The 17,705-nt window shown below is 42.5% G+C and overlaps 2 protein-coding genes across 4 annotated transcripts in view; both read left to right on the top strand.

Annotated features, from left to right (window-relative positions):
* The first annotated feature begins 1,973 nt into the window (after positions 1-1,973).
* Positions 1,974-5,468, top strand: LOC133646583 (uncharacterized protein K02A2.6-like). Its single transcript, XM_062042102.1, has 2 exons — positions 1,974-5,227; positions 5,293-5,468. The coding sequence occupies exons 1-2, from the start codon at positions 2,180-2,182 to the stop codon at positions 5,329-5,331; spliced, it is 3,087 nt and encodes a 1,028-aa protein (XP_061898086.1). The 5' UTR covers positions 1,974-2,179; the 3' UTR covers positions 5,332-5,468.
* Positions 5,469-9,789: 4,321 nt separating this feature from the next.
* Positions 9,790-17,705, top strand: part of slc35f4 (solute carrier family 35 member F4) — a 41,950-nt gene continuing 34,034 nt past the window's right edge. For all 3 annotated transcript variants that reach the window (XM_062042105.1, XM_062042104.1, XM_062042107.1), the window contains exon 1: positions 9,790-10,176. In XM_062042105.1, coding sequence (XP_061898089.1) covers positions 9,873-10,176 — 304 coding nt within the window. In that variant the 5' untranslated portion in view covers positions 9,790-9,872. The remainder of the gene's footprint in view (positions 10,177-17,705) is intronic.

Raw genomic sequence — 17,705 nt, forward strand, 5'->3', positions numbered from 1 at the left:
AGCGGTAGAAAATTGATTATTAATCTACTTGTTCATTTACTGTTAATATCTGATTACTTTCTGTTTTAACATGTTCTATCTACACTTCAGTTCAAATGGAATGAGCATGTATTCTGTTGTTTGGATACTTCACACAAATGTTGGCTTATACTACAAATTCTGGTATCAATCCAATACCAAGTAGTTATAGGGCAGGGGTCGGCAACCCGCGGCTCCGGAGCCGCATGCGGCTCCTTGACCACTCTGATGCGGCTCAGCTACATACATGCCGACCCCACTGATTTTCCCAGGAGACTTATGGATCTCAGTGTCTCTCATAGATTACTCCCAGGGAAAAAATAATCCTATTTACACTCTAATTACTAAATAAAGGGAGTGCCCTAATTGCACTGCAGTAATTGTCCTCTATAGCATTTACATACAGCGTGCCAGTCCAGCCACATGTTGCATGATGTTATTACTTGCACACACAGGAGACAGCAAAGCATACTTACTCATCAGCCACACAGTTTACACTGACGGTAGCCGTATCAAACAACTTTAACATTGTTACGTTACAAATATGCGCCACACTGTGAACCCACACCAAAAAAGAATGAAAAACACATTTCTGGAGAACATCCCACCGTAACACAACATAAACACAACACAACCATTACCCAGAATCCCATGCAGCCCTAACTCTTCCGGTCTACATTATACACCCCCGCTACCACCAAATCCCCCACACATCAACCCCCCCCCCCCCCCCCCCTCTCCGTGCGTTGGTTGAGCGGAAGAGTTAGGGCTGCATGGGATTCTGGGTATTGGTACCGTCAGTGTAAGATGTGTGGCTGCTGAGTTAGTACGCCTTGCTGTCACTTACGTGAGCAAGCTGAAATTGCATTCTACGTGTGGTCGAGCAGGTACACCGTTAGGGCAGACTGTAGAGGGCGCCAAATGCAGTGTCATCACGCTCTGATATTTGGGAGTCTCCCGGGAAAAATGAGAGGGTTGGCAAGTATGACGCTATCAAGCGCCATTCGTTCAAAACTCGCGGGCTGCACTAACATCAAATTTCCACATTAAAGTGCGTGCTGGTGCGTGTGTCGGAGGCCCCTGGTTAACATAGCACAAAGCATTTAAGCTTTGTATGCGGTGTTTTTCATTTTAAATTTAAATTTTTTTTTTGTGGCTCCTATTACTTTCTTTAATTTGTGAAACTTGCCAAAATGGCTCTTTGAGTGGTAAAGGTTGCCGACCCCTGTTATAGGGTCATACATTGATCAGAATTTAAGTTCTCCTGTGTCCAGGGACATATTTTCTGACTCTATAAATAATAAAAGACAAAAGATTTTGTGATAATAAAAATGATCAATGTAATCATTGTAGTATATGCTATTTAGGATTCTTGTACTTGGTATCGTTACAGTCGATGTCTGTGTAGATCCACCCATGACATTTGTTTACATTCAGGAGGGCTAGCCTGCTGTTAGCGGTTAGTTATTGTATCCTCCTACGGTGTGCAGTGAAGCATGGTTAACTATTCCTCGTCCTGCGGGGATGATATTTGTAAGAAAATCACTTTGTTGCCATAAAGCGAAGATTAGTGATTTAGAAGTCGCTAAAACACTGCCGAGTGACTGCAGATGGATGTTAGCCGCTAGCTTGCCATGTTTTAAAGCACCGCTTGCTTCAATGTTTATAGCTTCACCTTTATTGTTAGTTTTAAAGTTAAAATGTGTCCATTCTCCCTCTACTGTCTTCACGCTGTTTCTGCCTGTAAGTACCCCTTGCATGTGCGTTGTCTAAAATGCCTCTGCTCCTTTTACCAACAATTTCACAAAGGGAAAAAAACAGTAACGGTATTATTCAGAGGCAGTATATGTAGTGGTAGGCTATGCCTACATATCCCAGGGTGCTTTGGGGCTGGGGCTTACTTCCTGAATGACTAGTAAACATGACAGCAACGCTACCTCTCTGCGTCCCTGAGCCATTATTTATACATGGTGTCAGAGAGTGAAAAAGAACTCAAAAGTTATAACTTTATACTCCTGTGAAGCGGTGGATGTTATCTCTTCATGAATATAGCCTGGAGGAAGCTCAGTGCTGACAATAAAAACGGAGATAAGTGAAGAAAAGTTGCTAAGCTAGCGGAGCTACACAAACCTTTCCTGATCGACAACTAAGGGAATATACAATGGCATCTACACAAATATCACACCCAGAACCATTTGACTTCTTAAATCCGTCAGGATGGCCAAGATGGATCAGAAGGTTTGAGAGATTTCGTGTTGTATCTGGATTAACAGAGAAAGAAGAGGAGTATCAGGTGAATTCACTTCTCTATGCTATGGGAGATGCAGCAGATGATATTTTGGCAGTTTTACCGTTGACTGATGAAAACAAAAAGAAGTATGATACAGTTAAAGAAGCATTTGAGCAGCACTGTGTGGGAAAACACAATGTGATTTTTGAAAGGGCCCAGTTTAACATGAGGTTCCAACAAGATGGAGAGAGTGCAGAAGCATTCATCACCACTGTGCACAAGTTAGCAGAACATTGTAACTATAGAGATCTGAAGGAAGAGCTAATAAGAGACAGAATTGTGGTTGGAATAAATGACAGGAGGCTGTCAGAACAGCTACAGATGGACTCAGAATTGACCCTGGTGAAGACAATACAAAGAGTGAGACAAAGTGAAACTGTTAAGAAACAACAGACATTAATGTACAACACTGCTGGAGAAGGAGACTCCAAGATAAATTTAGATGCTGTTCAGACAAGGTTTCAGCGCCTGGGGAAAAAGCCTCAACACTCAAACAAAGGCCAAAGGTCAGACACTCAAGGAGAAAAAGAGTGTGGCCGATGTGGAAAAGGACGCAGACATGCATGGAAAGACTGCCCAGCTAAAGATGTAGAATGTCGCAAGTGTCGCAAAATTGGACATTATGCAGTGGCCTGTTTCAGAGGGAAAGCAGTAAACACAGTCACAGAGTGCCAGTCAGACGGTGACAATGATCAGGAGGACTATGCTTTTCTAGGTGAGGTGCAAACACAGACTACAAGGCCTTGGATGGAAAATATACTACTCAACGGGGAAGCCATTAATTTTAAAATCGACACAGGAGCTGACGTGACATCCATACCGGAAAGTGTCTTTAAACCAACACGAGATGGCAAGTTGGAGAAACCACTTAAGAAACTGTTTGGACCGGGACGCAACCCCCTGAATGTAAAGGGCTGTTTCCAGGGGAAAATGCTGGCAAAAGGCCTCTTTACAGACCAACATGTTTATGTTGTGGCAGGACTGACACAACCACTTCTGGGACTACCAGCCATAGAGGCCATGCAACTGGTTCACAGAGCAGAGGCTGTCACAGCGACACAGCCTGAAACAGATTTCAAAGCAGCGTATCCAGCGGTGTTCCATGGGCTTGGTGAGCTGAAGGAGCCGTACCGCATAGAGCTGAAAAAAGGAGCGACACCTTATGCTCTCTCAACACCCAGACGGGTCCCACTGCCACTGAGAGAGAAAGTGCGTGAAGAACTGGATAGAATGGAAACTATGGGAGTCATATCAAAAGTGACAGAACCAACGGCTTGGTGCTCTGGAATGGTTGTGGTTCCAAAACCAAAGCAGGACAAACTCAGGATCTGTGTAGATCTCACAAAGCTAAACAAAGCAGTGAAAAGAGAACGCCATATTCTTCCTTCCGTCGACCAAACACTTGCGATGATGTCAGAGGCAAAGGTTTTCACAAAACTAGATGCTCGATCTGGATTTTGGCAAATCCCATTAACCCCAAAATCACGACCATTAACCACATTCATCACTCCTTTTGGGAGATATCTGTTCAACCGCCTGCCCTTTGGGATCAAATCCGCTCCAGAACATTTTCAAAGAAGGATGTCACAAATGTTGGAGGATTTTGAGGGCGTGCTGTGTCATGCAGATGATGTTCTTGTGTATGGCCGTGACAGACAGGAACATGACCAAAGACTGCACAGTGTGCTCCAGAAAATGCAGGAGGAAGGCCTCACTTTGAACGAGAAGTGTGAGTTTGCTAAGGAGCACATGATCTTTGTTGGTCACAAGGTTTCGGCAAAAGGCATCGAGCCCGACCCAAACAAAACAAAAGCGATTCTTCAGATGCCAGAGCCTGAATGCGCGGAGGATGTGCGCCGCCTAATAGGCATGGCAAATTACCTGTCCAAATTCTTGCCACAACTGGCTACTGTCACCGTGCCCCTGAAAGACCTACTGAGGGAGAAAAATGAGTGGGTCTGGGGGGAACCTCAACAGACTGCTTTTCAAAAGCTGAAAGAAGGACTGAGCTCACCGACAGCACTTGCTAAATATTCAAATGCAGCAGAGACTCAAGTAGCAGCAGATGCATCAGCATACGGAATAGGTGCTGTTCTCACGCAGAAACAGGCTGATGGCTCATGGCAACCAGTGACGTTTATTTCAAGAGGACTGACAGATACAGAGAAGCGCTATGCGCAGATTGAAAAGGAGGCGCTGGCAGCAACATGGGCGTGCGAAAGACTGACCTCCTACGTGCAGGGTCTACACTTCACACTCCTGACAGACCATAAGCCCCTGGTCCCACTGTTGAGCACCAGAGGTTTGGATGATCTGCCACCAAGGGTTCTGAGATTTCGTCTGCGACTCCTGAGGTATGATTATGACATTGTTCATGTCCCAGGGAAAAACCTCATCACTGCAGACACGCTGTCTAGAGCGCCGCTTCAGGACAAGATGTCACCTGGTGACTTGGAACTTGAAAGAGAGGTCCAGGTGTTTGTGAATACTGTTGTGTCCTCACTCCCCGCTACAGACACACGATTGGAAGAAATTAAACGGGCACAACAAGCAGATGAAACATGCAAAACAGTGTCACACTACTGTCTGACAGAATGGCCGGAAAAACACACGCTGAGGCCAGACGTTGCCCCCTACTGGAAGGTCAGAGCAGACCTGTATCTTGCAGATGACCTTCTCATGAAAGGCGAGAGACTGGTGATACCACAAGCACTCAGAAGGGAGATCATGACTAAACTTCACGAAGGTCATCAAGGAATCTCCAAATGTCGCTCTAGAGCCAAGGAATCGGTATGGTGGCCTGGAATCACTGCCCACATCAGAGAGGCAGTGGACCAGTGTGAAACGTGCCAAAAATATAGAATCCAGTACAGAGAGCCGCTGATGGAGACCACAGTACCAGATCGCCCATGGCAAAAGGTGGGGATGGACCTGTTTGAATGGAGCAAAAAGACTTACCTGCTTATTGTTGATTATTTTTCTAGGTACATCGAGGTGGCAGAGCTCAGAGTTACGACATCTGAGGCCACCATTGGAGCTGTGAAAGATGCTTTTAGTCATCATGGTTACGCACAGACCGTGGTTTCTGACAATGGGCCCCAGTTTTCGTCGGAGGCATTCAGAGCATTTGCAAAAGAGTGCAGCTTCACACATGTCACGAGCAGTCCTCGCTACCCACAAGCGAATGGTGAAGCGGAGCGTGCTGTTCAAACTGTCAAGAAGCTGTGGGAAAAAGACACTGACCAAGTCAGGGCACTACTGGCATACAGAGCCACACCGCTAGAGCACGGATTCTCACCAGCGCAGTTGCTGATGGGGAGGAACCTGCGCACATCACTGCCGCAGCCTTCAAGCAAGCTGGACCCTAAATGGCCCGAGCTGCAGGAGTTTCGCCAGAAGGATGAGGAAGGGCGACGCAAGCAAGCTGCAAACTACAACCACCACCACCGTTCCCGTGCGCTCCCAGAGCTCCCGTCTGGACAGAAAGTGTGGGTCACCACGGAAGCGACCCCTGGGACTGTATTGGGAAATGCCCACACACCAAGGTCATACTTGGTAGAGACTGACAGGGGCGTTCTGAGGAGAAACAGAATTCACCTCAGAGCCACAGGTACTCCTCCTGGACAACCACAAGTCACCAGGTCAGGCAGAGTGACAAAGGCTCCTGAGAGACTTGATTTGTAGAACTCTAAAGTATTTCAAGTTCTTGTTTGTGGAAAAAAAAAAAAAAAAAAAAAAAAAAAAAAAAAAGAAGTGTAAGCGAAAGATGATTGTAATACTATGTCAGAGTTATTCATTTACAGTGGTCTAAGTTCATCTAAAATGTTTGAATAAGTTTGCTTATTAGTTTGTGTTTGAATATGTTGTTGCTGAACTAAGAAGGGGAGGTGTAGTGGTAGGCTATGCCTACATATCCCAGGGTGCTTTGGGGCTGGGGCTTACTTCCTGAATGACTAGTAAACATGACAGCAACGCTACCTCTCTGCGTCCCTGAGCCATTATTTATACAGTATAGTGTTGTTTAACACGAGTATCCAACATTCTAACATCAATAAGTCAGAAAAGATGACATTCATGAAAGGTCAACTTTAAAGGTGAACTTTGATGACATGTTTTATGCTGGGTTTGCCACTACCCAGGTGGAACAAAAAAAAATTCATTTTTGATAGGGGGGGTGTAGGTACTCTTAATTTGATTCAAACAACCTTATTATTCAATGTTCGTGGCCATATTTATTATGTATCAAAATCAGTAACGTGCTGTGAACTAAACACCAAGTGAGGCATAGATACTTTTGGAGGTTTTTTTTCTTCTTTTTTTTACATAAATTCATATGTGGAGCTGTAATCATTGTTGATTTAGGTTGCACATTAGAGTAACAGGAAGAAGAAGGGAGTAATTTGCTTACATAAAAACGTTATCATAATGATATTATGATATGATAAATGGGTCTGAAAAGTATTTGATAAAGTTGTTATTAAATACGTATTGGTCCCATTTGCTTTTAACAAAATAAATCAAGCATTGTGAGTGTATCTTACCTTTCTGTATGTGTATCTGAAGCAGCAATAGCTATCCTGCATGAAAACCTACTTTGTATGATCACATTTATTTGGTCTTAAAGGCCTACTGAAATGACATTTTCTTATTTACACGGGGATAGCAGGTCCATTCTATGTGTCATAATTGATCATTTCGCGATATTGCCATATTTTTGCTGAAAGGATTTAGTAGAGAACATCGACGATAAAGTTCGCAACTTTTGGTCGCTGATAAAAAAGCCTTGTCTGTACCGGAAGTAGCGTGACGTCACAGGTTGTGGAGCGCCTCACATCTGCACATTGTTTACAATGATGGCCACCAGCAGCGAGAGCGATTCGGATTGAGAAAGCGACGATTACCCCATTAATCTGAGCGAGGATGAAAGATTTGTGGATGAAGAAAATGAGAGTGAAGGATTAGAGGGCAGTGGAAGCGATTCAGATAGGGAAGATGCAGTGAGAGGTGGGTGGGACCTGATATTCAGCTGGGAATGACTAAAACAGTAAATAAACACAAGACATATACAGGTATATACTCTATTAGCCACAACACAACCAGGCTTATATGTAATATGCCACAAATTAATCCGCATAACAAACACCTCCCCCCTTCCGTCCATATAACCCGCCAATACAACTCAAACACCCGCACAATACACTCAATCCCACGGCCCAAAGTACCGTTCACCTCCGTAAAGTTCATACAGCACATATATTTCCCCAAAGTTACGTACATGACATGCACATAGCGGCACGCGCGTACGGACAGGCGATCAAATGTTTGGAAGCCAAAGTTGCGTACTCACGGTAGCGCGTCTCCTATCCAACTCAAAGTCCTCCTGGTTGTGTTGCTGCAGCCAGCCGCTAATACGCCGATCCCACCTACAGCTTTCTTCTTTGCTGTCTTCATTGTTCATTAAACAAATTGCAAAAGATTCACCAACACAGATGTCCACAATATTGTGGAATTTTGCGATGAAAACAGACGACTTAATAGCTGGCCACAATGGTGTCCCAATATGTCCGCACAATCCGTGACGTCACGTGCAAACGTCATCATACCGAGACGTTTTCAGCAGAATATTTTGCGGGAAATTTAAAATTGCACTTTACTAATCTAACCCGGCCGTATTGGCATGTGTTACAATATTAAGATTTCATCATTGATATATAAACTATCAGACTGCGTGGTCGGTAGTAGTGGGTTTCAGTAGGCCTTTAAAGTCCAGTTTAGAGAAGTATTTAATCTTGGATACAGTATGTAATCCTCCATATTGACAGACACATTCATTTAATTCAATTTCATTCCAAGCAATAAAACATTATTTTTGCATCTGACAAAAAACACCCACAAACGCTGGCTTACTCTAATAAAAATGACATGTTTGTTATAAACACAGTAAAAAAACAACAACAAAAAACGTGTCTGCTAGCTTGAGCTCCCCCATTTCTCTCAGTGTGGCGAGTCAGAGTACTGCAGAGGTATTGAACTGCAAATTGACAATATATCGCATACTTGCCAACCTTGCGACCTCCGATACCGGGAGGTGGGTGGTCGGGAGTGGGGCGGGGGTTGTGGTTGGAGGCGGGGGGCGTGGTTGGGGGCGTGGTTTGGGCGTGGTTAAGGGCGCGGTTAATAGGGGAGTAGTATATTTACAGCTAGAATTCACCAACTCAAGTATTTCATATATATATATACGTATATATATATACTGTATATATATATATATATGTATATGTATGAAATACTTGACTTTCAGTGAATTCTAGCTATATATATATATATATATATATATATATATATATATATATATATATATATATATATATATATATATATATATATATATATATATATTTTATTATACATATAAATCAAATAAATACTTGAATTTCAGTGGCTATCCAGTAGATGGCAGTATTGTCCTGTTTAACTTCTCCGTTCATGACTGAGTATATCATTTCGGCCACCGTGTTCAATGGAGAAGTCTGTTCTACAAAATGTACAGGCAACATAATTACATACCCATTCCCCTTCGAACTGTCCTGGATTAACTGAAATTCTTGTTTCCATTCATTTTGGAACTTGCAAGCGTATTTCTTCATCTTGCTCGTCGACGGCGTCGCCATGTCTGTAACCTCTGTCGTTCTTCTGTTTCGTCTCCTTGTTGTGTGCGCAGTTGTGCACTCTACTCTCTAAAAGCCGTAGATGTTATGACGTCATTGGGCAGGCACGCTGTTTATATTGTGGGAAAGCGGACGTGAGAACAGGCTGTCCCCACTCAGGTCCGCATTGAGCTGGAGGGGGCGTGGCCTCCATCTCCGGCTGAATACCGGGAGTTTGTCGGGAGAAAATTTCTGCCGGGAGGTTATCGGGAGAGGCGCTGAATACCGGGAGTCTCCCGGTAAAACCGGGAGAGTTGGCAAGTATGATATATCGCCCCCTACTGTGAGGCAGAGGAACTTGCTGCCTCATGGCCTGCCTTTTCCCGTGGCAACATGCACGCGCCCCCTCGCACGCACACGCTTAATATACTTTGTGTGTAGTCGTGGAGGCACTACCTGTGTCTGCCTCACTTCTCGTCTGCCGCGTTATTTTCATCAGGAAACATGGAATTTCCGCGATTTTGACCATGAAAATGATCAAAATATACAGGAACCACAACAAAATCACATATAAAGCATGGACCAAAATATAAATATTCAAACTTATTTTATTTTATTACTTCGTTTTGAACATCTCATGGACAAGCGGTAGGAACAAATGGATGGATGGATGGTTACGCTACCTGGTGGCAAGGTGAGGCACTCCACGTCTACGTCCCTGCTCTTAGTATTCATACAAGTCTCCCGATAGCCTATTTCCATTCCAGGCATGTGGCAGTAGTGACACGCCCCCTAGTGGCTGTAGTCTGTCCCGCTGCTGGAGTTGGGAGTCGGGACAAGCAGACTGGCTGGAGAATCTTCACGTGCTTTGGGCTGTGCTAATTGTTGATGCGGCGTGTGTGTGGGGGTGTGTGCCTATGTGTGTGCGTGTGTGTGCCGGTGTGTTTAATATCTCACGGTTCGTCCCTGCTCTCTTGCGCATCTCCACCATGACCAGCACGGAGAGTGTTGTGGAGCAGCCACGCGTCGACCTGGAGCTCCTCACAAACAAGAACGCACACCTGCCGGGCAAAACCACACCGAGCGGGGGCTCCGGTCGCGGCGTCTTCGTGGACGGCGACGGCCCCAAAGTGGCCGCCAACGGGGTGCACGACATCGAGGACCGCATCCTCAGGATCACCGGCTACTACGGATACAACCCGGGGTACTCCAGTCACAGGAGTGAGTATCAGCTTACACAAACTATGTGCACAACAATACTTTTAATATAATTACCTTTGAATTATAATGAAGCATTGCCTTTATATTAATCTCCTCTGAGAAATAAACTCAAATACTAATGTGTCAATCTACACAAAAACTACACAAAATGTACAAGAGTACTTATTAAGCTATACACAACCACAAAATTGATACGTGTATCCTCCATAACCCTACTATAAACTGACACCAACACAACACTAAAGTGCTACGACGGTCTACTGTACTACTGTATAGTATTGATTCGTTCACACTCCATACTATGCACTGTAGTATACATATCTAGTCACCTTTCATAAGCTCACTACACACTAACACCCTATGGCAGGGCACTATTGTGCTACTTTATTGATCCATTTATATCCCATGCTATATTGATTTTTGAAATATGTAAAGTAAGAACGAATATAAAATACAAATGTATTTCAGTTTTAGGAGTTAAATGGTGGAACAAGCTCAGTGATGAGTTGAAGACGCGCAGTTCTTTGTTAAGGTTTAAGAAAACCTTGGAAGGTGAAATAATGGAACATTTTAAAATATAGCAACGATTACTTTCATCCCATTGATTTTTTGAACATTGATGTTCTAGGCAATCTAATTTTCAGTGAATGTATAGGATCGGCAAATATAAGCCTGGGCTTCAGCGTATTCCTTTTTTGGTCATTGTTTTTCTTTTTGTGTGTGTATGTGTATAATTAATTAATTATTAATATGTATAATCTGTGCTGTTAAATTGATCACACAAAATGGTTAATTATGTGACCGAAATGAACTAATTTCATTCATTCATACTGTATTACATTGCTGTTTTTAGGTTCCGGATATGATCAGCGTAAAATGTATTTTTACGAAATAGGAATCCATAATTATAAATCGAGTATTTTCATAGGTAGAGCATTAAAAAAATTGACAACCTTCTCAATACCTTTTTTTTATTACTATGCGAGGTCTCGAGATAGGAAATAACAGCCTTTATTCACCTGTACACTTTTTTTTAAATTCCATATAGTAATGCTGCCTTAGGCTGAGCCATCAGTGGCAACGATATTGAACAGGGTGAGATGATTTCTTTAGTGTCATCTAGTGATCAATACTACTGTAGTATTGATATGTTTAGTTCATTTAGCCATTTTATGTGTCCAAATGCTTAACAATGTTGCAGATTATGCTTTAAAAAATTGGTAATGTGGTGGGAGATGACTATATACTATATTGATGCATGCATATTTCATCAGTCAGTATACACCACATTACAATACTACAGCATAGTGTGACTTCGATCCATTCATATTGCATCAATACACGACTATACTGTAATGTGTTACAGTGATACTTCATATTCCTTAAATTTGTTTTACTATACATTAAGAATCCTCCTGCTAAAGGTCATATTTATAGGAATACTATGGTTTATGATGCTTAATACTATTTTTGAGGATCAATGTGTCCAATGTGAGGACATGCTATGGTGTAATAAGCGGAGCTATTAAATGTCAAGTGTGTATAGGCTGATGCTGCTCATATCAGTCATTGATGTCTTCCTAATGGCTGCTTCACCATGCAGGTGTCATTAAAGTGATTCATTGTCCAAATGACAATGCAGGCTCTCTCCGTGATGCATGTGAACACCGCCAGCTGATTCCTGACATTGAGATACGATGCAACTTGCATGCTTTTTTTATTTACCCACCTTGTTTGCTGATACTGACACAGACCCCAGCATTGATTATGTGAGATGATGGTGCACATTGTTCAGAGAATGATGCTCAAAATGTTAATGTTGACTATAGGAGTAAGACTGTAACATCAGCAGAAGCTGGACTGTACAACCAAATGTTTTAGCTAGAATAAGGATTCAAGGTCTACAGACCAAGATTACGCAATGCCTTTTACCTTTCTGTGGCACCTTTGGCTGTCTTATGTGTTTATCACGTATGAGGAGATGTGGTTCGAGGAGCTGAAAGGCTTCACCCCGAATGAATTATACTTTGCACACAAACATCTCGCCCTGACTGTTACATAAATGCAGAGCCACACATTATTTCAATAGCTCCAAATCATATATCCACTTTTTTTTGTTGGATAATACCCATTCGTATGCAAAAATTCGGATTGAACATGGATTGGATGTTTCTCTTTAGCTCAATAGATATCCTAGTAGTCGGCAAGGAAAGTCATTAGATTAATCATGAATGCAATTACGCACACGCTTTCATTTGCGGAGATATCTACACGTCCAGGCTAATTGCTTGAGAGGGTTACTGATTAATGAGGATCACCCAAAATTTTGGATTAGAAACAGACACAAAAGCTCTGAAGCAATTCCAATAATGAGCCACTCATGTTTAGGTTTTCAGGCAATGCAGGATTACATGTATACAAATATTACATTGTTGTAACATAACAAAAAACAATAGGAGGCACATTCCTCACAGTACAGTACAGTAAACCTGCGTTTATTACTGTTAATTGGTTGCGGGCCTGACCACGAAGCGGGAACTATTCTTTAAAAATCACAAATTTTAATAGCTAAAGCATAACAACCTTCTAAATACTCTTTTTTTTTTACCATTATTAGAGGCTTCTAGACATTAAATAGCACATACAGTCACATTTAATCTTGTAAAGGCTAGAATGGATGCTCTTTAATCTAATGTAGTAATGCTGCCTGAGGCTGAGCAAATCAGTTGCCATGATGCTTAACAGCACCCTCTGATTGGTTGGGTCTCATCTAGTGGCCACTACTACTGTAGTATTGATGTTTTTAGATAATTTAGCCATTTTTATGGTTGAACGTGTTTGTTTTAGGCCAAATAAATGTAGAATATGCTAAAAAGAAAACTAAACAAAAAAATCAGCATTGTAGTGAAGCCGCAAACTTTGAAGCGTGATGTGGCGAGCGACTAGGGATGTGCGTATCGATCCTGTGGTATCGATATATCGATACTCACACGCTACTCATTTGGCATCACTTTTCTGAAAAAAGTATCGATATAAACCAAAAAACGGCGTGTGGGGGGTGCAAGCATCACTTTCAGATGTTTTTGATGACTTACTTAACTTACTATGTGCTGGGACACCCCTGTACCTGGCAGAGTATAGAGCTGGCCCAGTCACGTGACAGGAGACAGCGAATGAGCGTCGTCAACGTGCAACACACACACAGCCAGCCGACAGCGATGCAGCCAGGCATATCCAGTGTCAGGCATTGTTTATTTTATTTTTTTACTGAATATTTTTGTTTAAATGATTATCCTAAATTCAAATAATTTCCACACAGGGGAATTTACTGTTAGTTGAAAATTGCTTGAGTATTTAAAACAAGATAAGAAAGAGATACAATTTGGAGATTCTTCATCTTTGCATTACAGTTTTATTTTTTTCCAAGAAAATCTTGAAATATATGATTGAATGTGATTTTGGTTTTAATCTGTAACATGATTTCTTACATTTCGAAAACATTAGCCTATTTCATATTTCATTAATTGCTAATTATATCACAAACTTTAAAAAATAACTGCAGCTTCTTGCGATTCGGATTTGACAGTTAATTGGAAATCCCTAATATCTAATTATTATTATATATAATATATAATTATTATTATATATAATATTTAATTTATTTTTCATATTTATGTTATTTATTTTAATTTTACTTTTATTATATATTGACCATAATACATGTGGTATAAATGGTCTGTATTTGTCTTGTGATTTGTCTTAAATAATAATAGTAATAATATTTTTGACTGACAAAAACTGCCAATAAGAAATTAATGGTATCGGTATCAGTATCGATGAAAATGCAAGAAAAAGTATCGGTATCATATCGAATCCTAAAAGTGTGGTATCGCCCATCCCTACGAGCGACGACTATTCGATGCTGTTTCCATTTCACAAGTCTCCTCAAAATGCAACAACCTCTGAGTGACTTTAAATACAATTGTACAAATAGTGGCATATTAATAGAGTATTATACACAGCACACAGCCCCTGCTTTGCATGTCATCCCACCATTGAGGAAGATGCATGATGACATGTCGTCTGTGCTGTAATTCCAGGCGTAAGGAGCAGGTGTGCATCATAATAGCCCCCATACCAAGCCTATAAAAGACCATGAGTTTGGAAGCTGATGGGGTTATTAGATTTGGGAAACATTTCTGATTTTCCACTAAGATATGCCATCTGTACAGCATCTATTCATCAAGCTAGTTTGAAGGCAACATAAGGTATTCCTCAGGGCGCTGTACTTTCACAGCTATTAAGCATTCTGTTCGTGAGAAGTCGCTTGCATGAATTAATTATGTGCAGGAACCTCCTAATAAACTTTTTTTTTTATTTCTATAATGATCTACTTTGAAATTGTTCACTGTCAGAATGACATTAAATGAGTTCCCATTGACAAATCACATGAATAATACACTGGAATCATCTTGCCCTGCCTTTGGCATGATGGTATATTTAGTAAGATCCTGTTGGCGTTTTGTTATTATTGCCACTTACCATCTGTGTAGAAGTAGAATTTGCCTCGGAGGGCCTTGTGTACTACATTTGGTGACAAGGTCTTGGCTGTAATACATTCTGCCATAATGGTGTTGTGAGGCAAAGTCAATGTAGCTTTTAACAAGCAAGTTGCACTAGGGGAGGTAGATAATAGCCAAGTACCAAACATGTGCACACGAGAAATTGAGACTAAAGGCATGTGCTCACAGTCGATGTTTTGCTCTTGCTGTTCCACACGACAATAGTGCAGCAAAAACCTCCCCAGCCTCTCCTGGAAAATCCATTAAAGTGATTTGCTTTGTATCTGGTTTTAAATAGCTAAATTAGAAAGGGAGCAACACTGTTCAACAGGCACGCTCCCTGCTGGCTACACAGGCCTAATGCAGGAGAAATGACAGGTCTGCAGCTCGGTAATGTGATTCATTGTCCTCACTGCTTTCACAGCAGGACCACTCCATGCACTCATAGGCAAATTAGGAAGAGAAAGAACCTGTATAGTGTTTCAAAGTACTGTTCAAGTCTATAATGTTCTTTTCTGAAGCTATTTACAAACAGTGTAAACTGCAAAACAAAATGTTCACTTTCTTCCCCAAAGATGAGGCATGTTCATGTAGCATTTTCAACCAACCCATGCCTGCTCTCTCGCAGTTATTTATAACAAGCCAAGGTTCGAAGTGAATGTGAGTTTTGCCTGTATAACTCCTGGAGTGCTGCTAGCCTCCACATTCCTCTGGGAATCAGTGAAAACACCTTGCATTTAACGGGTGAAATGTTTCACTCAGGACCTTTAGAAATGCTGACCTGTATGTGCAACCATGTGTTCAAATGTTGCTGTGCACCTCCTCAGGATCCAAACATACTTCCAAGCAATGTTTCCTGTCTAAAAAAACCCCCAAAACATTTATATGATATCAGGGCACAATAGTTTTCAATGTTCTTTGTGTGCTGCCTAACAGCACCCCTTTTAACTCCTTGAATTAAGAATACCAATACATTAACCTTCCTTTAATGCACTGATTCCCAACCACTATGCTCACACAGTTCCTGGGAGAACATGCAAACTCCACACAGAAAGACCCCGAGCCCGGGGATCGAACCCAGGACCTTCTTTTTGTGAGGCACACACACCAACCCCTGTACCACCGTGCTGTCCCCTTTTCAGTTGAGTAAAGTCAAAATAAAATAAAAATGATTTTGTAAAAACAATGAAATGGTGGAACAATCCAGAGAGAGAGCCATTCACCAAAAGGTTAGTTGTTCCCGTTCCAGGTCAAAGGGGACAACAAAGTCACTATTCAGGTTGTCGAGCTGTTCCTGCTGTAACTGTCTAAGTAAAAAGTAAAGTATTGATGCACTTTATCTTCGACTCCTGCCTCATCAATCATACACCTCCACATTGGTGACCCTGAACGTGAGCAATGTCGAGCGCAGAATTCTGCCCGCACAGAGGGTGGACACCATGGCTGAGGCTCATGGACCACCAATGGATGCAGCAAACGGCACACCCATCCGCATCTACGGGACTAAGTATGTGGAAGTGGGTTTTGGCAGACAATGTTTTGGATGGGATTTTGTTATGGCCGCTGTGTCCATACCGCTCCTGGGGGCCACCTTCCTCTGTGCATTTAGATTGTTGGTGGATGTTACATATTTACGTTTGATCAATGCCCACTCTTTCGCTTCTTACCACTGTACGCAGGGAGAGAGGGGAAGGGGGCCACTTTGTGTGGCAGGGGCACTTGCTGGTGACGAACCATATCAACATCTGCTTGCCAAGTTTTCAGAACTCACCCCGCCTACTTTTTCATCAGCAGTGGACAAGCATGGCGTGGAGCATCATATTACCACACTCGGCTCCTCAGTCTATGCACGGGGGCCTTGACTCTGCCAAGCTGGCAATCTCTAGAGAGGAGTTTACCACCATGGAAAGTCTTGGCATTGTGCGCCGTTCCAACAGCCCGTAGGCGTCCCCTCTGCACATGGTGGCCAAGGCTGATGGAAAATGGCGTCCTTGTGACGATTTTCGGCGTTTGAACAATGCCACGAACCCTTATCGGGTATCCTGTGCCTCACACACAGGACTTATTTCCTTATCTGGAGGGCACCACCATCTTCTCCAAGGTGGACCTCATGCGCGGGTACCACCAGGTGCCAGTCCGCCCACAGGATGTGGCTAAGACAGCCGTAATCACACCCTTGGACTGTTTGAATTTCTGCATATGTTATTTGGTCTCAAGGAGGCAGAGCAGACTTTTCACGTTTACCTGGACGACATTCTTGTAGAGTCTACAAGAATGTCGTCCAGGTCGTCAACGCACTGTCTACAATGTAGACAGTGCGTTGAAAGAGGAGCACGTTGGACACCTTGAACAGCTCTTTAGTAGGCTTAGAAAACATGGCCTCATTATCAACCTGGCAAAGTGTGAGTTTGGCTGAGCCTCCATCAAATTCCTCAGCCATCATGTCAGACATCTCAGGGTTTATCCTCTTCCAGCAAGGAGGGAGGCTGTCAACATGTTCCCTTGTCCATGTACTGTGAAGGCCCTTCAGGAGTTTCTGGGCGTGGTGAATTTTTCAAACAGGTTCCTTGCCTGGCTAGGCCTATTTCCGGAAAGAGGAGGTGAATTGGTTTTGGACCACGACAGAGGCGCTTACATCTGCTAAAATTGTTTTGGCTAGCACTGTTCCACTGGCCCATCCATCACAAAATTGTATTGTACTTGTGCAATGACAATAAAGATAAAGATCATTCCATTCCATTCCGATTGCCCTTACAACGGACACCTTTGACTATGCAGTAGAAGCGGTGTGTGAGCAGTAGGTAGGTGGCGTTTGGCAGCCACTGGCCTTTTTTTTAGCAGGAAGCTCCAAGATAACGAAAGGCAATACAGTATCTTTAGTAGGGAGTTGCTTGGACTTTTTCTTGCCTGTCGTCAGTTCAGATTTTTGTTGTAGAGCTGGAAATTCACAGCCTTTGTGGACCATAA

The sequence above is a fragment of the Entelurus aequoreus genome, linkage group LG03 (genome assembly GCF_033978785.1).
Source record: "Entelurus aequoreus isolate RoL-2023_Sb linkage group LG03, RoL_Eaeq_v1.1, whole genome shotgun sequence".
NCBI lineage: Eukaryota > Metazoa > Chordata > Actinopteri > Syngnathiformes > Syngnathidae > Entelurus > Entelurus aequoreus.